Below are 23,842 nucleotides of genomic sequence, written 5' to 3' on the forward strand. Positions count from 1 at the left end.
GTACTCAGCATGCATTTTGACCCTTAAAGCTGGATTTGTAGAATATGTGAAAAACGCATGAGACTTGGATGGAAACAACTGCGCTCCCCCCTGCGCTCCCTGTTTCGACTCCGTAGCTCCACACCGTTCTCGTGGACGCACGCGACTGTAGCGCTTGGAATATTCATGTCGAAACCTTTCTGTCATACACTAGCCATGGCGAATTGCAAGTAAGAAAGTACTTTACCTTTCTCTCCTGAACAAATTGAACGTATGAACAAACAAACATTACTTTTGCATTGTTTAGAAGAGCGATAGAGACCGACAACAATTATTTCTTGCTAACGTCTCAGCATGACATAGCCTACATGTCTGGCACTAATAAAGCCACGATATTTGTCATACTGACGTGATACTTATACAACATAATCTAATGACAACAGCAACACTTATATATCACGGGAAAGAGGTGTGAATGCTAAGAATAATAAACCAACATAAGGCTAAAGTAAACAATTACCCCCACATGCACGGACTATCAGAGACAACCACTTTATTCAGACACTTCTTTCTTTTCACCACAACCGGAAAATAAATAATAACTGTCACATCCATATTTACACAGCACACGTCCTCTGTATGTCGTGTATATATAACGCTACTGACAGTACATTTGACGTTGACTTTGGCTCTGACTTGCTTGTAGCTGTCGTGAGCCTTTGGCTACAGTTAGCATAAAGCTAATCACCTCACAACATTACTCGTCAATTGTGAACACAAACCGCCTGCTTTATTAGATTTACGGTCATTTCAACTACACAGCCAATTACTACCACACATTTAGATTATTAGCTACGTAAAACTTGCATTGGAGGCTCACCTGTCCAGGAGAAGAACAGCAAGCTCAGTATCCAACTTCAGCTCAATGCTATCGCTAAGCTCTCTCCACCTCGGATATGCTTGTCCAATATTTACACGCGATTTATTCCGTCTATTGTCTCTCTCCCTCTTAGACTCTCGTTTCTCTACATCGGTCTTCCTTTTTTTGGCTTGCTTAGCCGTGTACGCTTTTGTTGGTAATGCCAGGATAGCATCTTGCATCTTCACCACCGGTTTCAGTTTCTATCCAAGCTCAATCTATGAAGTTGATTCTGCCGCTGAGCCACAACAATCTGCGTGTAAGTGGAGTGAAAAGCTTTTGGCCAATCAGAGCGCTACATTTTAACACCCTCGCCCACCTGCCCCTCCTAGCCAAATGCTTCGCGCGTTCAATTCAGTGCCTCAAGGAAGCCAGGGTGTCCGGATAACCGATCCCTCTTCGCCCGCTTGCTGTCACTCCTTATCGCCTGCATCCCTATAGTTCTCAGCCAATGCAAACAGCATTGAAAGGTAAAATTAAGACGTTGAGTTTACACGACGGTGTTGTTAACCACTCGTCAAAGTTACCGTTCATCAATGTTGTGTGTGTGTTGCAAATAGTAGGCTAACCCTAATGTTTCCCCGAATCAATTACTAGCCCTTTTCACACACAGACGCCACATAAAAGACGTACTCATAACATTTCTTGAAGGTTGGCAGGTCTGTTTATTGTAGGACTATTCAACAAATTTAAAGTAGACAAAACAATTATTGTCATAAAGTGACCTCACTAAAAACCTGAGCAGTGATCCACGTCCAAAGAACCACCTCTGGTCTTCAGTAATGAACCTGGACCCTCAGACACACAGTAAGAGGACTGCCATGTTTTTATTCACCAAACTGTCAGTATCAGCAATATGTGTATTTAGAACTGCATATTGATAATTTAACAGTGATTCACATCAAATGAATACAAACATGTTGGTGTTTCCAGAAGTCAGTACCACAGACGGAGAGAAGAGTCTTCAGTCTCCAATTTTCTGTCTATGAAGAGTGACCGGTCCAAAGAATTTCTTCCGAACTTCAGTAATGAACCTGGACCCTCAGACACACAGTAAGAGAACTGATACTAACTTCAGTTTATATAATTAAACCATTACCATTATATGACTGTAGTTGCCCAAATAAAGGCCAAAATTATTTTTCTGGAAATTACATTTTAAAATGTTGGGATTTGTATTATACGTGAGGCGAGACAATTATGTGTCAACATCAAATATTCTTTTTGAATACACCGGAGTGTTGCATCATGGGGTATAGCCTAAATATTGTTGGCTAGTGAGATACTTCAAGTTCATTCATTGTTTGTCTGTTAGAGAAATTTAGTCTTAAAAGTGTTTAGTTTGCTCAGTTAAACCTTCAGGAGTTTGATGGCTGATGCAACGTGTTTTGCTGCGATGGAAGAATTACTGATGAATGAAAACGAGCAAAAGTCATCCTAATGTCTTTACTGCAGATGGCTCAAATGATCTGTTAAAAAGCCAAGAATTACAACTTTCACTGAATGTCAGGATGAGGAGCACAAAGTATTTTACAAATAAATAAATTACACAAATGAGGGATTTATGCTCTGCTTTAATGACAAGTGAGGATTTCTTCTATATCTTTGCAAAAGAAAAGGCTCCATTGATGAGGGCTGGAAGTATCTCATGGAAACTGTCCCAAAATCTTCACTCTATTGATTGTTTTTATCTTCATAAAACCTTTTTTATCAAACACAGTTGTTGAAAAAAGAAAAAAGATTTTCCTTTATCTCTTCAGAAAGACAAAGGGAAGTGTTTCTGTGGAGGAGCAGCTGTCCTGTTGTGCTTTGTGTGAGGACGTCCTGAAGGATCCAGTCGCTACCAGTTGTGGACACTGGTTCTGCAGACAGTGCATCACCTTATACTGGGACCAGTCTGCTTCACCAGGAGACTCCACCTGTCCCCAGTGTGGAGAAAGATCCAGAACGAGAGCTGCAATGCAGACAGTCAGTCAGACTAACACTGTACAAAGTAAGACTTTACATCTGTCCGCTGATGTCTTCATGTCTGAAAAAAGGAACTTTTTATTTAATCAAGATTCTTGCTCTCAATTTAATCCCAGAATATTTTTTTTCTCTTTCAGCTGATAGTGTTCTGCAGGAGGCTTTAGATGAGCATAAGATCAGTCTGAGGAGGAGATGTGAACATGTGACTGAAGGAAGTGATGAAACAGGAAGTGGAACCCTCCTCAACAGGCTCTACACTGAGCTCTACATCACAGAGGGACAGAGTGAAGAGGTTAATACCCAACATGAGGTGAGGCAGCTAGAGACAGCTTCCAAGATGGAGACCCTCCATGACACTCCAATCAAGTGCAGCGACATCTTTAAAGCCTCACCTGACCAACAGAGACACATCAGAGTCGTTCTGACCAACGGCGTCGCTGGCGTTGGAAAAACCTTCTCAGTGCAGAAGTTCACTCTGGAGTGGGCAGAGGGCTCTGAAAACCAAGATGTCTGTCTGCTGATTCTGCTTTCATTCAGGGAGCTGAACCTGATCAGAGATGAGCAGTACAGTCTTCTCAGGCTGCTCCATGTTTTCCATCCAACATTACAGAAGGTGACAGCAGAGAAGCTCGCTGTCTGTAAACTTCTGTTCATCTTTGACGGCCTGGATGAAAGCAGACTTTCACTGGATTTCAAGAACAATGAGGTCGTGTCTGATGTCACACAGAAGTCATCAGTCAGCGTGCTGCTGACAAACATCATCAAGGGGAAGCTGCTTCCCTCGGCTCTCGTCTGGATAACTTCCCGACCTGCAGCAGCCAATCAGATCCCTCCTTCATATGTTGACAGGGTAACAGAGTTACGAGGCTTCACTGACGACCAGAAGGAGGAGTACTTCAGGAGGAGGTTCAGTGATGAAGATCTGTCAAGCAGAATCATCTCACACATCAAGACCTCCAGGAGCCTCCACATCATGTGTCTGATCCCAGTCTTCTGCTGGATCACTGCTACAGTTCTGGAGCACATGTTGACGACAGACCAGAGAGGAGAGCTGCCCAAGACCCTGACTGACATGTATTCACACTTCCTGCTGGTTCAGACAAGGAAGAAGAAGAAGAACAAGTACGATGAGGGACGTAAGACGAGTCCACAGGAGCTGACGCCGACTGACAGGGAAGTTCTTCTGAAGCTGGGTAGGCTGGCATTTAAACATCTGAAGACAGGAAACATCATGTTCTACCAAGAAGACCTGGAGCGGTGTGGTCTTCATGTCACAGAGGCCCCGGTGTACTCAGGAGTTTGTACAGAGATCTTCAGAAGAGAGAGTGTGATCTTCCAGAAAACAGTCTACTGCTTTGTTCATCTGAGCGTTCAGGAGTTTCTGGCTGCAGTCTACATGTTCCACTGTTACACCAACAGGAACACAGAGGTCCTGGAGGACTTCCTGAGAGACTCAAATCCAAAGTCTGTTTTTGAGAAGTTTTCTGAGTGTTTTGGTAGAGGCATTGCTTGCCATGAGACCCGCTACTCATCCCTGGATGGCTTCTTGAGGAGGGCCATGAAAAAATCCCTTGAAAGTAAAAATGGTCACCTGGACCTGTTTGTTCGCTTCCTCCATGGCCTCCCTTTGGAGTCCAACCAGAGACTCTTAGGAGGTCTGCTGGGTCGGACAGACAACAGTCCAGAAATCATCCAGAGAGCTATCAACAACCTGAAGGAGATGAACAGAGATGATGTCTCTCCTGACAGAAGCATCAACATCTTCCACTGTCTGATGGAGATGAACGACCACTCAGTTCATCAGGAGATCCAAGAGTTCCTGAAGTCAGAGAACAGATCAGAGAAGAACCTCTCTGTGTTCCACTGCTCAGCTCTGGTCTACACGCTGCAGATGTCAGAGGAGGTTCTGGATGAGTTGGACCTGTGGAAGTACAACACATCAGAGGAGGGACGCCTGAGACTGATTCCAGCTATGAGGAACTGCAGGAAGGCTGTGTGAGTCAAGATGTGATTATCAACATTATAAATCAGTGTAGATTAGCAGTTTAATTCTTCAGATATACAAACTATAAAATAATTTATTTTGAAATAGCGCCTACATTTTTAAATACAATTGTGATTATTTTTAAAAAATGTTTCACTTACCATGAGTGCAACAATGTAGATTTTTCAGTTGGATGCGTTTATAGCTGCCAGGTTGTTGAACTCAGTTATTCCATTTATTTCTAATGATCATTAAATTTGACAGTTTTTCTTCTATTAATCTTTCTTTGGGTGATAGAAGAAAACCCTGGTGAAACTAATGAAAGAGGTTTTTTTTAACCACTATACTGAAAAGTTTAAAATAAGATCTGTATCATTTTTCATGTGATGTTTCTAAAATCATTGAGAATTTCTTTCATGCAGTTATTGTTATCATTATGTCGGTTTAGAGACATTTCACAGTGAGCAAATGGACCAAAAAGTTCCAGCTCAAATTAAAGGTTCTACTTTACCTTTTATACATGACATGAGATTTTTTTCTGAATTGACTCGTATTTAGTTTGAATCTTGTACATATTTTTGTTCTGTAGAATCAGAATCAGTGGACATACAAGGAATTTGACTGCAGTTTATCATTGCTCTCAGTGTAGTTACACAGAAGAGACATACAGCTGGAAAGGAATACACCAAAACTGAACAAACAAATAGATGAAACGTGAAGAATAAAGAGTTGTGAATGGTCAGGACTGCAATGTACAATAGCATTTGAAAAGACAGTAGGTGTATAAATCAAAATCACCAATGGCAACACCAAAAAAGTGTAAATCATATAAGTCTTTATAGAAGTCAACTGTTCTGAATCACGTCTGTATTAGCTGGCAAAATATTAATCACTTAAATGTAAATTTCTAAGATGGTTTTTCAAACTTCAAACTCATCCATGTTGAATTCGGGAGGTGCACGATCATTCAGCACCATGATTTGTGGAGCCCACATTCTCGACACAAGACATGTAATGATGTTAATTTTGGCACTCTCACCCTCATGCTAACACTGTGTTGGGCATAAACTTATTTAACTTTTTGGAAAAAGACATAGGATCAGATCACACTGACACTGTGGACATTATGGAAACCCAAATGTAACTACATTTTCTCTTCCTTCATCTGCAATATTAAAATAAAACAAAGATTTAAAGTCTGCAGGTTTAGAGAGTGATGAGAATAACTGTTTCATGTCAAACACAGATAAGATGAAGGTTTGCTGAACCACTGATGTAAATAGCAAATGTTAATCAGAACAGAATGTTTCAAACTCTTTTGACATCAAATGCATGAAGTAAATATAAAGTGTCCTCTTTCAAAATAACATTTTTGTAATATCTGTGTCATGACAGACTTTCTGGCTGTGGACTCTCAGAGACTCACTGTGAAGTTGTGGTCTCAGCTCTGAAGTCCAAGTCCTCCCATCTGAGAGAGCTGGACCTGAGTCACAACAGCCTGAAGGATTCAGGAGTGAAGCTACTGTCTGTTGGACTGGAGAGTCAAAACTGTGCACTAGAGAGTCTGAGGTCAGTTCATTGTCTTGTTTTTCCATATATTCAATACAAACCCTTCACTGAGACTTAAACAGTTTAGTTAATTCTTTGAGACATTTTCTGTGTATCTAAATGGCTCCATCCTGTGGTGTTCAGAGGATGCTACACTTAAGGACTCTATTCAGTGTTTTTTATATATATATACATATACATATGTACATACACATATATATACATATATATATATATATATATATATATATATATATATATATATATATATAGAACAAAAATATAAACGCAACACTTTTGTTTTTGCTCCCATTTTTCATGAGCTGAACTCAAAGATCTAAAACATTTTCTATATACACAAAAGACCATTTCTCTCAAATATTGTTCACAAATCTGTCTAAATCTGTGTTAGTGAGCACTTCTCCTTTGCCGAGAAAATCCATCCCACCTCACAGGTGTGGCATATCAAGATGCTGATTAGACAGCATGAATATTGCACAGGTGTGCCTTAGGCTGGCCACAATAAAAGGCCACTCTGAAATGTGCAGTTTTGCTTTATTGGGGGAGTCTGGGGGAGTCAGAAAACCAGTCAGTATCTGGTGTGACCACCATTTGCCTCACGCAGTGCAACACATCTCCTTCGCATAGAGTTGATCAGGTTGTTGATTGTGGCCTGTGGAATGTTGGTCCACTCCTCTTCAATGACTGTGCGAAGTTGCTGGATATTGGCAGGAACTGGAACACGGTGTCGTATACGACGATCCAGAGCATCCCAAACATGCTCAGTGGGTGACATGTCCGGTGAGTATGCTGGCCATGCAAAAACTGGGATGTTTTCAGCTTCCAGGAATTGTGTACAGATCCTTGCAACATGGGGCCGTGCATTATCATGCTGCAACATGAGGTGATTGTCATGGATGAATGGTACAACAATGGGCTTCAGGATTAGGGATGCACCGATCCGACTTTTTCAGTCCCGATACCGATACCGATGCCTGGGCTTTGTGTATCTGTCGATACCCGATACCGATCTGATTCTGTTGTTGAATTAATAATAAACTGTATACCTTCCACCTTATACCTTCCTTCCACCATGTGGAACTAAACATTACTTTCCTAACTGTACAGTTTTATTAAACCAACTACCTTGATCTAATAACTCCCACCGTATAGGGTGCTTTAACTGATGAAACAGTGTCACACTCAAGCTCGGACATCCGATTACTGTCTTTCACGTTTATTTTCGCATAAGCATTCCTGTTTCACACATGCTATGCTAACTAGCACCTGAACAGTAACCGTGCCGTTTGCCAGGTAATCAACTGAAATGACACAAAATAAAACAAAACCACAATATTAATGACACGGACATATTATCCACTGTATAATCCGCATACATGAACATATTTATAGTATTCAACATAAGTTGTAATCACATTGTATACATCTCTTAACTCACCAGCTCAGCTTCACCAGTCAAAACAATGGCATCCATATAAAAGAAGATCCGGCAGGTTAATACATCCGCCCCAAATAACCTACAGGGGGAATTGCTACCACAAGAGGTCGCTATGAAATTAACAGATGTGGGACAACTTCACACTAACTAAGACAAAATAATCAAACAGTTACCAAACATTGTAAACATGTAAAAAAAAAAAAAAAAAGAATTCTTATTTATTTGTTATTAAAAAAACAATTGTACATTCAAATCTAAAACAGAATGTAATCAGACTTAAATAAAATGTAGCCGCAGAAACAAAACAGTATATTGGTTGAACATACAATAGTAACCAAACATTATAAACATGTAAAAAATATATTAAGTGCAAAGTCCTGCAAACAGGAATTCAAAATAAAACATAGCAGCTGAACCTGAGAATAAACTAATAAAAAGTTGGTCAAACAACAACTTGGTCACACATACAAATAATAACCAAACATTGTAAACATGTAGTGCAGTGTCACACCACTCATGACCTGTGAATGCTCACTTAACCTGTGAATGCTCACTTAATCAGCAACAGCAAATTCTTTCTCATGAAGACAAGCATTTCTGCTCTCTCTGCTGTAAGTCTATTTCTCTTTTCATCCACAATGTTGGAAACTGTGCTGAATACTCTCTCGCTTTCTACACTAGTGCAGGGGGCACAGAGTTACTTTGTGGCAGTGGCAGCAAGACAAGGTAATCGGAATTTGTTGACTCCCCAGTACTGGTATGGGTTGTCTGAGGCAGCGATGATTTTCTCTGTAAGATATCCATGTAGTTCTTCCTTCACAATTTGGTCAAACTCTTGCAAAAAGCTGCTCTTACTTGGTCCCGCTGCTGCTTCCACCCGAGGGGCCTTGTGGCTCTGCAGCCTCTGATGCTCCAGCTGTGCTGCTCCTCAAGTCTTCCTCTAGTTCCCCTGTCAGTGCATCTTTTGCACGCTTTGCAGATTGTGCACTTGTAAAGTATCTGAAACAGAAATAAAACATACGTTAGGCTAAATATGAAAAACCTGGTGACACTAAAACTTGAGGCTGATTAAAGTAATATACAAATTAATATATATATATTAATTTGTATAAACTATATAAAGAATGTAGGTCTATATAATTTATGTTCTACATGTTTTAAAAATGTACAGCATGGCATCTCATCAATAACAGTAGTAGTACCTATAATATAGACCTAATGTAATTAGTTAGTTTACAATCTTACCTGTCTTTATATCTCGGGTCCAGCAGGGTGGCAATTGCATATAGGGGTTCATCTTCCACAGTGTCAAAGCGCTTGTCGACAGCTTGAAGCAGGTTTTTTTTCATTGTTTTGATGCCAGTATCTGCATCGCCTTCTTTAGCCAGGATGCGTTGGAGGACGGTGACAGCTGGAATGACGTTGGCGGTGGAGGCAGTCGATGAGCTTACTTTCCTTGTAGCTCTTCAAATGGTGCTAGAACAATGCTCGTTTTTTCTAGCAAAGCCCACTGGTTAGTGGTCAGTGTACTGGGCAGGTCATGGTCAGCAATGTAAGCTCAGAGGACTCGCTTCTGTTCCAGAAGACTCTGTATCATCAAGTAGGTACTATTCCACCTTGTTTTGACATCTTGTTGCAGGCGGTTAGGTTGCGTTTGCATCTGGAGCTGGATATCTTGCAGCCGTGAATATGCAAGTGGAGAATGTTTAAAATGTCCCACAATTTGTCTACCGATTGCAATGGCATCGCTCACACTCCGTTGTGACAGTAGTCCCTCATTGGCTACAAGCTGCGATGTGTGAGCAAAGCAGCCTAAGCTCCGCACCCCCATGTTGTCCATGGCCTTTTTCATGTTACTTGCATTGTCCCTGAGTATGACATGCACTTTATTCAAAGGAATGTGCCACTGGTCAAGCATGTCCTTAATTGCAGCCGAAATGGTATCGCTGGTGTGTGAACCATGGAAGTTTTTAGCTTGAAGCATTGCACTGTGCGGTGTACAGCTCGTGTCCAACCAGTGGACAGTTAAACTTAAAAGCGACATTGGACACACAGCAGAGCTCCATATATCTGTAGTGAAGCTCATTGCCTTTATATCTTTAATCTCTTTTGAGATGTGTTCGCACACTTTTTTGTAAAGTTCTGGCAGTGCGGTCTCAGAAAAAAACTTGCATGATGGAAGAGAGTACCTTGGCTCGAAGTATTCCAGTAGGCGACGGAAGCCCTCATCTTCAACAACTGACATTGGTTGAGCATCTAAAACAATGAATTCCAAAACTTTCTGTGTTATTGCAGATGCTTTCAAGCTTTCCATTGGAAACTTTTCGCGTCGTTGAAGTGCATCTGCCAAAGTTAGTTGCTGGGCTGTACTGTCTCCTGCTCCTGGTTTTGTTGAGCTGCAGGAATTCAGCGTGCTCCTTAGCATGGTGCTTTTGGATGTGCTTGATTAAATTGGTAGTATTGTACTTTGCAGTACTACCACCACCCCTCGAAACAATTACTTTGCAGACATTGCAAATAGCCGTCGAACTAGTTGGCCTGGCAAGCGTGAAATATCTCCACACAGCCGACTCCTTGGCTCGCTCCATGTTGCTTAGCGGTTAACTCAACTCTTCCAGCATGCGACACACGTGCTGCTGGCAAATGACGTAGGATGTGCGGCGACGGAGGGAAAAAAACAAACTGGATCGGCCCGTGGATCTGTTATTTTTTTCCGATCCCCGATTCAGCTATTTTGTCAATATCGGGGTCGATATCCGATCTTAATATCGGATCGGTGCACCCCTACTCAGGATCTCGTCATGGTATCTCTGTGCATTCAAAATGCCATTAATAAAATGCACCTGTGTTCGTTGTCCATAACATACGCTTGCCCATACCATAACCCCACCGCCACCATGGGCCACTCGATCCAAAACGTTGACATCAGCAAACCGCTCACCCACACGACGCCACACACGCTGTCTGCCATCTGCCTGAACAGTGAAAACCGGGATTCATCCGTGAAGAGAAAACCTCTCCAACGTGCCAGATGCCATCGAATGTGAGCATTTGCCCACTCAAGTTGGTTACGACGACGAACTGCAGTCAGGTCAAGACCCCGATGAGGACGACGAGCATGCAGATGAGCTTCCCTGAGACGGTTTCTGACAGTTTGTGCAGAAATTCTTTGGTTATGCAAACCGATTGTTACAGCAGCTGTCCGGGTGGCTGGTCTCAGACGATCTTGGAGGTGAACATGCTGGATGTGGAGGTCCTGGGCTGGTATGGTTACACGTGGTCTGCGGTTGTGAGGCCGGTTGGATGTACTGCCAAATTGCCTGAAACGCCTTTGGAGACGGCTTATGGTAGAGAAATGAACATTCAGTTCCTGCAGTCAGCATGCCAATTGCATGCTCCCTCAAAACTTGCGACATCTGTGGCATTGTGCTGTGTGATAAAACTGAACATTTTAGAGTGGCCTTTTATTGTGGCCAGCCTAAGGCACACCTGTGCAATAATCATCCTGTCTAATCAGCATCTTGATATGCCACACCTGTGAGGTGGGATGGATCGGCAAAGGAGAAGTGCTCACTAACACAGATTTAGACAGATTTGTGAACAATATTTAAGAGAAATAGTCTTTTGTGTATATAGAAAATGTTTTAGATCTTTGAGTTCAGCTCATGAAAAATGGGAGCAAAAACAAAAGTGTTGCATTTATATTTTTGTTCAATATATATATATATGTATGTATGTATATATGTATATATGTGTATGTATATATATATATATATATATATATATATATATATATATATATATATATAAATATATATATAAAAAACACTGAATAGAGTCCTTAAGTGTAGCATCCTCTGAACACCACAGGATGGAGCCATTTAGATACACAGAAAATGTCTCAAAGAATTAACTAAACTATTTAAGTCTCAGTGAAGGGTTTGTATTGAATATATATGTATATATATATATATATATATATATATATATATATATATATATATATATATATAGATATATATATATATAGATATATATATATATATATATATATATAGATATATATATATAGATATATAGATATATATATAGATATATAGATATATATAGATATACATATATACATTGCTTCCAAAATTCACATAACTTTGTGTGAAACTTTCCCCTTTATTGATAATTGTCTCCTCTCTCACTTGTGTGGGACACGCAGGAGGCTGACCTGCTGTGAAGTGCTACCTACTTGTTTTGGGTGTCCAACTGGGCTGTTCAGACAGACCGCCTCGGCTGTGGTCCTCCATGGCCAGCTTATGATTTCTACTGATCCTTTTATGGAGCCAGATGAAAAAATAAGACCTCAAATATGAAATGATATAAGTGAAAATTGAAAATAAATAATTTATTCAAAAGACTATCAGAATTAAATCCAAATCATATTTAAATTGAAATGAACCTTTTCCTTCACTTATTTTTATTTTGAAAATGTTTTTGATTTTTTTATGATTCACGATCAAAACTTGAACTTTCAAGCTCAAATTTTATTTTCTTCAATACATTTATTTTTTACAAATGAACAAACCTTTTGGCCTTGATCTGGCTCCATATCCTTTCACCATTTCTCCTATTTTGGCAGGATTCTGTGAGTCAATCTGACAAAACACTGGTAATTTACTAGAAATAGTGTCACTGCTGTTTGTGATTGTGTTTTTCTGTATTTGTTCCTCAGAGTGTAGCAAACACACACAGGCACAGGCCACAGGCTTAAGAAAACCCCTCCCCACATGTAATCACACAAGTCTATGGTCCTTTTAACTTGTTACAATTGTTACAGAAGAAGCAGCGTCCTGCTTATCACATGAAAGGCTTCATGTTATCAATTCATGATCTTTATTATAAAGATGCTCTTCGTGTACGTCTAATTTAGAAAAGAGCCGAAGAGCAGAATTTAAGTGAAAAACGTTTCATGTGCTTGAAATGTTACATGTTGACTTTTGATCACTTTTGTGGACTTAGTTTTACTTTTTTGACTTGAAGACTTACATGAAGTCTTTTTACTCACTCTGACATGTCAGGATATAACCTTTTTGATTAAAACAGCATTAAAATATCATGTGATCTGCTACTTCAGTGCACGCTAACAACAAATATTACTGGGACCATAATACAATTTTTTTTTTCAGCTTTTTTAATATCCAAGAATTCAAATCATAAACTCCAACACTGACTTCCTCAGTAATGAACTGGACACATTTAGGCACCTTAAGGAACCGTATACTTGTTTTGTCACTTTTTATATTTGACAGTGTTGAACCTGCATCCTGTTGGGTTCAGGTGTTTGGAGTTTCCATTTTCTAAACTTCTTCATTCTAAACCTTCTTCAGCTCTGAACAGATTACTAAACACTGAATGATTTCAAGCAGGAACACTGTCTACTAAACTTACATCATTTATTCTTTATTCAGATTGTGGAACTGCAGTTTGTCAGAGATCAGCTGTGCTTCTCTGGCCTCAGCTCTGAAGTCCAACCCCTCCCATCTGAGAGAGCTGGACCTGGGCTTCAACAAGCTGCAGGATTCAGGAGTGGAGCTGCTGTGTGATTTTCTACAGAGTCCGAACTGTAGACTGGAGACTCTGAGGTCAGTTCACTGACTGTTACTGCTAACTAATATTTGAGTTTACATTCATACATAACTTACATTGATAAAGTTATAGATTTCCTTTGGTTCATATTTTTAATTTTCTTGAACTAAATTTCTTCTTCAGTCACAAAAGACTTCTGTTTCTTCAAGAAACTGTAGAAAATGTTCAGTTAGTTGTTAAAGTTAATTAATGTCTATAATTTAATCTGGTAACAGAAGAACTGAACTAACATTTGATTTAAATTGATGAAGTTGAGAAGCTGAAGTAGAAATATTTTGATTTCTGTTGATGTCAATGTGTTTTCACAAATAATGTCTGATCATTGATATTGATCCTACAGAACACACACAGATCAAAGCATATTTTCAAAAGAAGATGTTTAAAAGAAAATTCAGTTTGTTCTCCTCTAATAACAGACCTGGCTGAGATCAGCAGCATGTTATTAATCTTTGTTGACATGAACAGCTGCATGAATGTTGTGCTTACATGTGGATGATTTCGGTAGAAGGCTGATGATGATCCACATTAACACAATGACAAAGTTACTCTACTCATTTTAGAGAAAAGCTCATTGATGAGGACACAGTAATGTTGAGCTACACATTTAACACCTGAACATATCTGATTGGATTATCAATGGATTTTTATCTCCGTCATTTATTCTTTCTTCAGTTTGATAGACTGCGATTTGTCAGATATCAGCTGTGCTTCTTTGGCCTCAGCTCTGAGGTCCAACCCCTCCCATCTGAGAGAGCTGGACCTGAGGAGCAACTACGTGAGGGGTTCAGGATTGGATCTGCTGTTTTATTTTCTACAGAGTCCAAACTGTAGACTGAAGATTCTGAGGTCAGTTCACTGACTCTGTTACTTCTGTAAAGGACTTCAACATAGGGCATGTTTGTTTTTATTTACTATGTATTAGTTTAGATATTTTATTTTGACACTTCCTGTTAAACATTTGTATTTTATTTTGAAAGGGTTTGGTAAACGGAAAAGGAGCTAATTGAAGGTAAACTGATAGAGAAAGGTAAACAAGCATGAAATGGATATAAGGAAATTCACAGATAGGGGAAAATAACTACAGTGTTGAACTAAACTACAAGAGTGATTTATTAGCCTGGTTGAAAGTGGCAACAAGGTAAAGGCTTATGGTACATTTATGTTTATGTTGAAATTTAAGTTAATTTTATGTAAAGTAAAGCTAAATGCCACAAGCTCATTATAGATGTATGGACTAATGGCTTTTTATTTGTTTTTATTTTAGCTCTTACGTTGTTGTTGTTCTTGTTGTTGTTCTTGTTGTTGGTCAGATTGTAAGACAAGGTCATAAAGAATTGCCGAAAGGGATAAAATACTTCAGACCACCACCAGTAAAAGCTTCATTAATTTCAACTGGTGCTACAACTGCTAACTAATATTTGAGTTTACATTCATACATAACTTACATTGATAAAGTTATAGATTTCCTTTGGTTCATATTTTTAATTTTCTTGAACTAAATTTCTTCTTCAGTCACAAAAGACTTCTGTTTCTTCAAGAAACTGTAGAAAATGTTCAGTTAGTTGTTAAAGTTAATTAATGTCTATAATTTAATCTGGTAACAGAAGAACTGAACTAACATTTGATTTAAATTGATGAAGTTGAGAAGCTGAAGTAGAAATATTTTGATTTCTGTTGATGTCAATGTGTTTTCACAAATAATGTCTGATCATTGGTATTGATCCTACAGAACACACACAGATCAAAGCATATTTTCAAAAGAAGATGTTTAAAAGAAAATTCAGTTTGTTCTCCTCTAATAACAGACCTGACAGAGATCAGCAGCACGTTATTAATCTGTGTTGACATGAACAGCTGCATGAATGTTGTGCTGACATGTGGATGATGTCTGTAGAAGGCTGATGATGATCCACATTAACAAAATGACAATTAACACAAGTTACTCTACTCATTTTAGAGAAAAGCTCATTGATGAGGACACAGTTACTGTTGAGCTACACATTTAACACCTGAACATATCTGATTGGATTATAAATTGATTTTTGTCTCCATCATTTGTTCTTTATTCAGATTTTGGTGGGGCATTATGACAGCGGGCAGCTGTAATTCTCTGGCCTCAGCTCTGGGGTGCGACCCCTCCCTTCTGAGAGAGCTGGAGCAGAGGCACAACAATCTGCAGGACTCAGACATGGAGCTGCTGTGTGATCTGAACGGGAGTCCAGACTGGAGACTGCCGATTTCGAGGTCAGTAGAGGGTTGGAGTCAGTTCATGCTGGTTTCAGCAGTATTGTACTAAACACAGTATCAAAGTAAAGATCCAGTATTTCCTGCTTTCCTCAGTGAAGCTGTGAGAGGAGAACGGTGACAAGCTTCATGATTGGACAGAAAGACAGAGAGAACAGTCAGCCAATCAGACGAGCCAGAAGCTTGTTGTGATCATGTGTTTGAGTTGATGTGAAGACGATTGTTGTTGTTGTGTTCATGTCTACAGGAGATTAAGCTGGATCACAGCTGACAGCATCACAGGATGTATAGAGACAATGTCCTCATTCATCAAACTGTCGGAGCATCAAATCTGATCTCAAAGTGTTTGTTCTCTCATTTCAACACTGAACAACTGATCAGTTCATCTTTGTCACAGCTCTCAGATCAGTCTGACTGAAGCCTGCAAATCACTGGCTCTTATTTCAGAGAACCATCATTACATTTAGTAACCATGTGGTCTGTATACAGACCAGAACCTCTGCTGATGTTTTACTGTTCAGTGTAGGACCTTTAACGTTATTTTTATATCTGCCCATGTGTCATTTGATTTGTCCAAATATTTTTATAACAGACTCCATATTTACATATTTGTCATGTAATGTTTCCAAAGTAGATGAAATATTTAAATGTGAGTGAGACTCTGGTTTTTGACAGCAGTGAACCATCATTAAAGTGAGCTGTGAGTATCTCTGTTTCTGCAGTAATGATGCGTTCAGGGACTGTCAGCAGTTTATTTCCACTGTGTCCTTCAGAGAAACCTGCAGAGTAAACACACTTGATGTCCAAAGTGTCTGCAGGTCTGTGAGCTTCACTCCAACACGTTAACATTAGAGCTGAAAGGAAGCTGGCTACGCTACCCAGCCGCTCCACTTGTGGTCTGAACAGGACTGAAGTCCTGCTGGTCTTTATATCACTGACTGACAGCTGATGGAGGGAGTCTCTGTAAACACTCATTTATCACTTTACTGTCTCTCTGCTCCTCTCATCAGAAGGAGATTTCCGAAATCTCTGTGAGAGTGGTGAGAAAGGTGGAGCTGTTGAGAGGATCAGCTGTGTCCTGATGATCCAGAGAGGTTGAAGCAGCACCATCAGCTGGTGGGTGGAGAGGCTCTGACTGGGCCGTGTTACTGGGAGGTGGAGTGGAGAGGAGAGCTTCATCCAGCAGTGACTGACAGACCAATCACAACAAGTGGAGATGACTGTCAGTGCTGCAGTGTGAACTGCTCTGAGATCAGCTCCACTGTCACACACAATGTCCAGTCCAGCATCATCCCTGTGTTCCTCTGGATGTGACAGAGTATCATCAGTGTATCCAGACTGCTCTGCTGCTGCTCTGTCCTTCTACACAGTCTCTGCAGACACACTGACACTCCTCCACTCCTTCTGCTCCACACCCAAACACCTCCTCCACCTGGAACCTGGATCTTTAATATTTTATTCACTCACATCTTCTCAACACAAAGCGTCTCAACAGATTAATCTATCGAGGCGTGTTTATCACCACATAATCGTACATTGACACTTTTAATTGGATATTTCCTTAGTGCAGTTAATCACCACATATTCCTGAATAACAGTGGAGATTAATGCAGTACTCTGTGTATACTGCCACTGAATAAGACATCAGTGATGTTGTAGATGTTAACTGACATTCATTTTAATGTAAAATCAACATTTTAACAGATGAATTTATGATGTAATATATGATGTAATAAATGATGGCATTGTTTTGTTGCTGTAACTGATGACCATGAATGGAAGAACGTTGATTTCACTGAAGTTATTTAGTATTTTTATAGTTTTGTAACACAGTCTTTTCATATGATGGAAATGTTGTAAAACAAACAATGCACAAATATTAAACACCAGAGTCACATATTTTGGTGGTAATGTCTTTTATTAATGCTTTAATTTGAGACGGAAAGGAAATTGCATTTAAATTAGTTAGATGTAATTTGTAAATAGGAGGAACTCCTATAATAACAACTGCCGTTTTCCTGAGATAACGGGATAATTTTCTCGATATCTTGAGAAAACAAAACGATAGTGTAGTATATTAAATCATTGCAGGAAACATCATTCAGTGTAGCAATGTCAGAGGAGCAGGAGCATATCGATCACCGCGTCACATATCTTTTCAATCAAGGCCTGACACAGGCTGACAGCATTATGCCCTTCACTGAGACTTAAACAGTTTAGTTAATTAACTGTGAAGATTAGCAGCAGCATAAATCTGAAGAAATGTCAATTCTTTGAGACATTTTCTGTGTAGATCCATCCTGTGGTGTTCAGAGGATGCTGCACTGCACTCTTTTCAGTGTTTTTATTTATTTATTTTTTTCATTTAGTTCATTTCTTACTTTTAAGTGTTAGCATCCAGCTGATGCCAGTCCCACTCATTTTAGAAACAGGATCATTAATTTAGAACAGACAGTTTCACTGGAACTACTCGAGTACTTCCAGAGGTGTTGGTATACCAAAAGTTTATGGACAGCCTGCAGCCAATCAGAATCCAGTTTTCACCCAGACCATGATATGAAAATATATTTTTTCCTCTTACCTGTGGTGGTATTTATCCATCTGCTGTAGATTAGCTGGACCACTGATGTTAATAGCAAATGTTAATCAGAACAGAATGTTTCAAACTGTTTTGACTTCATCATTTAACAAACGTTTTCAGTATTATACTCATAGTTTGACCAAAGCAATAGAAAAGTTTATAAAATGACATTCAATAACACTTTACAACATGAGAGTAGTTACTACTATATTTAATAGATAATGAGTTTCTGAAGAACAGACTATATTAATAAAAATTGATGTCATGATTAGTTCATAAATATCCATGAATCAACACACTGACCACTTTCTTCATGAGTCGTTCCTGATACACCAGCTGCTTAGAGGACAAACACTAGTGATGATTCATTCGTACTAATTACTTAATGCTAAGTTACTTTCTGAGTTCCCCAACAAGTGAAGTGAAACATCAAACTGACATCAGTCACCGTCTGTTCAGTGAGTGTTGAGGAGTTTTGAGTGTGTAGGGAGGGTCCAGCTCGTTCTCATGCATATATTTAAATACTCATAAAAACACACAAAATCCACAGTCCAGACAAAATCCACAAAACAAAGGACATTTCTTTCACGTTTCTTTTTTTTGTTTAGTCGAAGTAATTGTTTTCATACAGACTTGAGTGAATGTTGACCTCTCCTTTAATTACAGTCTATACAGCCCTACATGTCTTATTTAATGATGATCCTCTAGTTCCAGACCTGACTGAGATCAGCAGCATGTTATTAATCTGTGTTGACATGAACAGCTGTATGAATGTTGTGCTTACATGTGGATGATGTCTGTAGAAGGCTGATGATGATCCACAATAACACAATGACAAAGTTACTCTACTCATTTTAGAGAAAAGCTCATTAATGAGGATAAAGTAATGTTGAGCTACACATTTAAAACCTGAACACATCTGATTGGATTATCAATGGATTTTTATCATCATTTGTTCTTTATTCATGAATCCGAAAACTACCTATAGAAAAGAAAAGAAACAAAAAGACAAGTGCTGAACCTAGCTCCCTACCCTAGTCAAAAAACAGGAAAAAACAGAAGTAAAGAAAAAGGCAGCTCACCCCTACTGCTTCCCTAAATGCAAACACCCTTGCTCTGGTTTTACCCAGAGTACACGCACACTCACAAACACTCTAGCACTCAGGCTAACAAACACACTCTTACGGAGGCAAAAACAATATTTCAAAGCACAATTCTCTAATCTAGGTAGATGCGTTCACAGGTAGCGATCCACACCGTCCTCTGGCAGCACCGGCTCTTGTAGTTCCCAGGGATGCGGAGCCAATGAGGCGCAGGAGCTACACGATCTTAGGAGAAAAAAAGGAGCACTCACTCTGCCAAAGAAAACACACACACTCTAATACGAAAAGAGGGCAGGAGCCGTAACAGTAGGGATCAGCTGTTGGCCCTCAGTACTACTGCTAACTAATATTTGAGTTTACATTCATACATAACTTACATTGATAAAGTTATAGATTTCCTTTGGTTCATATTTTCAATTTTCTACAAAAATTACTACAAGGAGCTCTAATTGCCTAATCTTTGGCTGTGCTATAAGTCATGAAGTCAATCATTGATCGATTGAAGATTGTTTGTTAATGATCAGATCATATCCAGGGAGGAAACAAACGTTTTACTAATTTTTGACTCACTGGTTACACATGGCTGCTTCCAATGCTGGACTACTTCCTCGGGGTCCAGGGCCCAAACACAACTCTTAAACTGCCAATGATGTTTAAATATCTTCAGAAACCCCTCCCCCCACACCTGTCTGATGTCAGACTGGGTTGGGGCTGTGTCCGACTATTTCTGTAATTTTCTGAAACCAGCAATCCAGCGTTTGAACCTCTCTCTCAGCTCTCATATTAATTATTGGTACAAATATTTCCATCACTTTTCTTGTGCAACAATATGAACATCTGTCAGTCGAGACTGTCAGAAGACGAGTGACCTCATCACAATATTTCAACAATAACTGTGTCTCGTTTCTCTCATGATGACTGACGTCTCATCCCAGCTTTCAATGAAGACATTTGGACCATTATTTAAAAACTTTTGCCTCCAGCAGAATTTCAATTGCATGCTTTATACTTCTCCTCCATTACAAATCTGAGGGAAATATTGTCTTTTACTCAATCGAATTTGTCTGACTGCTGCAGTTACTAGTTATTTTACCGGTTACAATTTTACAAACAAAACATAAGATTTGTTTGGGGGGTTTTTTGTGTGTTTTTATTTATTTATTTACTTATTTATTTATTTATCACCAAAAAGCGAGCTAAAAGATGAGCACTTCTTCCACCACTGCAGTCTTTGAGGGCCCCTGTGTTATAATTTAGTTTAAAGACATTCCTTATTTCGGTTCTGTGCTTACATGGTTCATTTTCCTGATTTAACATGTTTTAATCAAAATTACACAAACAAAATAAAACAAAAACTGTACATACTGCACAGAGAGTATATCAGCAGCTCATTCACCCCAGAGCAGTTAAATCCCACCATGGTTCAGTTTGTTGTGCGTGTGATGTTGTGCTGTCCATGGGCGTAGGTTTCTATATAGATGGTCGTGACATGTCACAACCAATGTTCGAGGATTGCAAAATAGTCACTACCAATATTTGTCAATTTAATTTTATATAGGAAAAATCTACATTCATTGACAATGTTGAAATACTATTTCAAATTTTCAATATAGTACACATATGGTAGCATTAATAAAAACTATTTTACATTTGTTCACGTTTTGTTTTTTTGCCACGTTCTGACATTGATTCCGTGCTATGATGACCCATATCCGCTGTTTTTATTGGCTGCGACAGAGTGATGGTTAGTGGGCCACTGCTGATCTGGTGTCAGTCAGGTAACCCCGCGGCCCCACATGCGACTCAGAAGAACAACAAACGTCCATGTGCTGAAATTAAAACGCCCCGCATCTGTCAATCGGGACTGGGGACTCCTACTTCAATGCAGTAGGCTAAGCTCCGGAGACAATGCCACCTCCAAAAAAGAAAAGGGACATTCGAACGTATTTCACTGCCGCGGCTGTAAGTATAGTGTGCACAGAATCACGTAAAAAAACGAATAGCATTCAGAGTGCGATGTTTAGCTAAGTGTGTCTTCCCCGTTTCCCACCCTCGTGTAAAGGCTCTTTTATACCCTCCGTTAATAACCCGGATTTAGTAATAGCTCAAGGTAAGCATGGACATAGTGTTTGTACTAGGCCTACTGTGTTTTAACTCAATAACACCAACAGCCTTCACATCATTATTTTCCCCCCTCCAGCATACATTGTGCAGTTATTTGGCTTTTAAAAATGTCTCAGATGATCAGATCAGACTTAAATTCTCAAAATGACTTAACATAATGTTGTCAAATGAGCCCATTGAATTGACAGTTTCTCATCTCTTTGAACTACATGCATTGCCATGAGTCTCTGGATATTTTAATGCGTAGTCATTTTGTTTGTAGTACTGGGGCTGCTGTGCTGGTCTAAATATCCATAGGCCTATCCATTATGATCTTGGATACCGTTAATGTTTTGCCTGTTATTTGCGGTGCACAGTCGCCATCTACTGACCACTTAGTGGTAATGAAATGCGTGGTATTACCGTTTCGACTTCCTATTCAAGAAGCGGGTGGGGTGAGGTTGGTAATGTCACTACCAAAGCTGAGACCAAACCTACGCCCTTGGTGCTGTCCTACGGCCACTTTCACAGTTTAATGACAGACTTTTTTTAAAACTTGACAAAAACTTTCTTAAATTTCTTGAATCTCAATCACAGTGACTTTGTTTCCCTGTTTGAAATATTTTTTCAGCTGTTTATTTTTACAGCTCAGATTTGTAAGAAAGCTGATTTCCCAACTCGTCACACACTGACACTTTGGGTTGGTAGGTCGTGCCGGTCACCAACCCAAAGCATCAGCATGTGTCGAGTTGGGAAGAAGAGTCAGACGTTATCTTTCTTACAAATAGGACCTTTGAAGTTTAAAAGCAAAACAAAATTTGGACAATTAAATGATATTTTCTTATGACTGAAAACTGCAAATCTCATCGTATGCATAAAACGCACACAGACACAAGTTGGGGAAATCCCTGCTAGTTTCCCAGACTGTTTACTAGCCTAAATAAAGCAGCAGGGGTCAAAGGTCACCTGATCTAAAAATAGATTCTCTAGAAGTCTCCAAAGATAATCCTAAAAACACACACACCACAGACTGCAGTGGATGTCGCGTCTGTGACGTCACTCTGTGGTTCAGCTTAATTTGCCCGCCAGATGTTTCTAATGAACAAGACATTTTCATAACATAATATTAATCTCTCTTCATGATGTTTTGGGTTTTTCTGAGTAAAAGATTCTCTGTAAATATGTACAATCTCTAATTATTATTTTTCATAATCTGATGAATTTAGGAAGAAGTTGAACAGTGACAGAAGATGAGAAAAAGATTGAAAACAGCCCTTTTTTCTTCCTTCTTCCGTTGTTTTATTTCCTCACATTTCTTTTTGTTTCTCAGTTTGACTTTCTTTCTCTTTATCCCTCCATCTCTCGTTTCCTCTCCTCTCTTTTCTCCTTTCTCTTCTTATATAACAGTGAGCGGAGGGCGATCAGCAGACAGCAGCAGCTCTGTGTGTGTGTGTGTGTGTGTGTGTGTGTGTGTGGGTTCGTGCGTGTGCGTGCGTGCGCCCCGGGGTGTTGGCAGTGTCTTGGGAATGGGGTGATCAGGACGTGGGAGCAGATGTATGAACACACACACACACACACACACATACACAGGCCCAGACGAGGCTGAGAAATGGGTCACTGTTGGCCAAAAGAGATGTAATTACACACACCCCTGTCTGCTATTTGGACTCATGCATGCACACACACACACACACACACACACACACACAGTCTCTCATCATTTTGGGAAATTAATTTATTTGCTCTCTCTCGCTGGTTAGCCTAGCTTAGCATAAAGACTGGAAATAAAGGGAAACAGTTAGCCTTGCTATGTAACAAATTCTACCTACCAGCACCTCTGGAGTTCACTTACGTATCAACACATTATATCATGTTTATTTAATCTGTACAAAAAGTGTGGAAATGACAACTTGCTGTTTAAATGGGGACCTTGTTGCCAGGCAACCAGCAAACACTTCAGGAAGTTAGGCTACAGCTGTTCGTTGCACCAACATATCTGCTTATCTGCGTAAGTTCTGTCTAAAAGTGGCACTCTGTAGTTTTAGGAAAGACAGAGAGATATCCTGATTGATGTTTCCTGCCTAAACAAACTAAATAAACAAACTCTTTTTGTTTTCATGACTGAATAAACTGAATAAACAAAGTGACCATAAAGCTGCAGTCGGTAACTTTGAGGAGAGAGAGGACTTAGCATTAAATTTGAACAAGTACTACTTTCAGATCTCTCCCCCTCCCCAGTAGGCTGGCGTGCACGCGACATGGCGTGCATGCGACGTTAGATATTATTGTGAATAGTCAACATTGCTGGCCAACAAAC

The 23,842-nt window shown here is 39.6% G+C and overlaps 1 protein-coding gene across 1 annotated transcript; it reads left to right on the forward strand.

The window, feature by feature from the left end:
- Positions 1 to 1,860: 1,860 nt before the first annotated feature.
- LOC141018367 (protein NLRC3-like) lies at positions 1,861 to 15,854 on the forward strand. The gene is made up of 7 exons (XM_073493329.1): positions 1,861 to 1,951; positions 2,659 to 2,891; positions 3,004 to 4,861; positions 6,246 to 6,419; positions 13,317 to 13,490; positions 14,167 to 14,340; positions 15,565 to 15,854. Exons 1-7 carry the CDS (start codon positions 1,884 to 1,886, stop codon positions 15,788 to 15,790), a joined length of 2,907 nt encoding a protein of 968 aa, XP_073349430.1. The 5' UTR covers positions 1,861 to 1,883; the 3' UTR covers positions 15,791 to 15,854.
- Positions 15,855 to 23,842: the final 7,988 nt, after the last annotated feature.

The sequence above is a fragment of the Pagrus major genome, chromosome 22 (genome assembly GCF_040436345.1).
Source record: "Pagrus major chromosome 22, Pma_NU_1.0".
Taxonomy (NCBI): domain Eukaryota; kingdom Metazoa; phylum Chordata; class Actinopteri; order Spariformes; family Sparidae; genus Pagrus; species Pagrus major.

Coding starts and splice junctions, on each gene's coding strand:
- LOC141018367 (XM_073493329.1), top strand. CDS start 1,884: ATGAAGAGTGACCGGTCCAAAGAATTTCTTCCGAACTTCAGTAATGAA. Junction 4,862..6,245: donor AGGAACTGCAGGAAGGCTGT/GTGAGTCAAGAT, acceptor GTGTCATGACAG/ACTTTCTGGCTGTGGACTCT. Junction 6,420..13,316: donor TGTGCACTAGAGAGTCTGAG/GTCAGTTCATTG, acceptor TTCTTTATTCAG/ATTGTGGAACTGCAGTTTGT.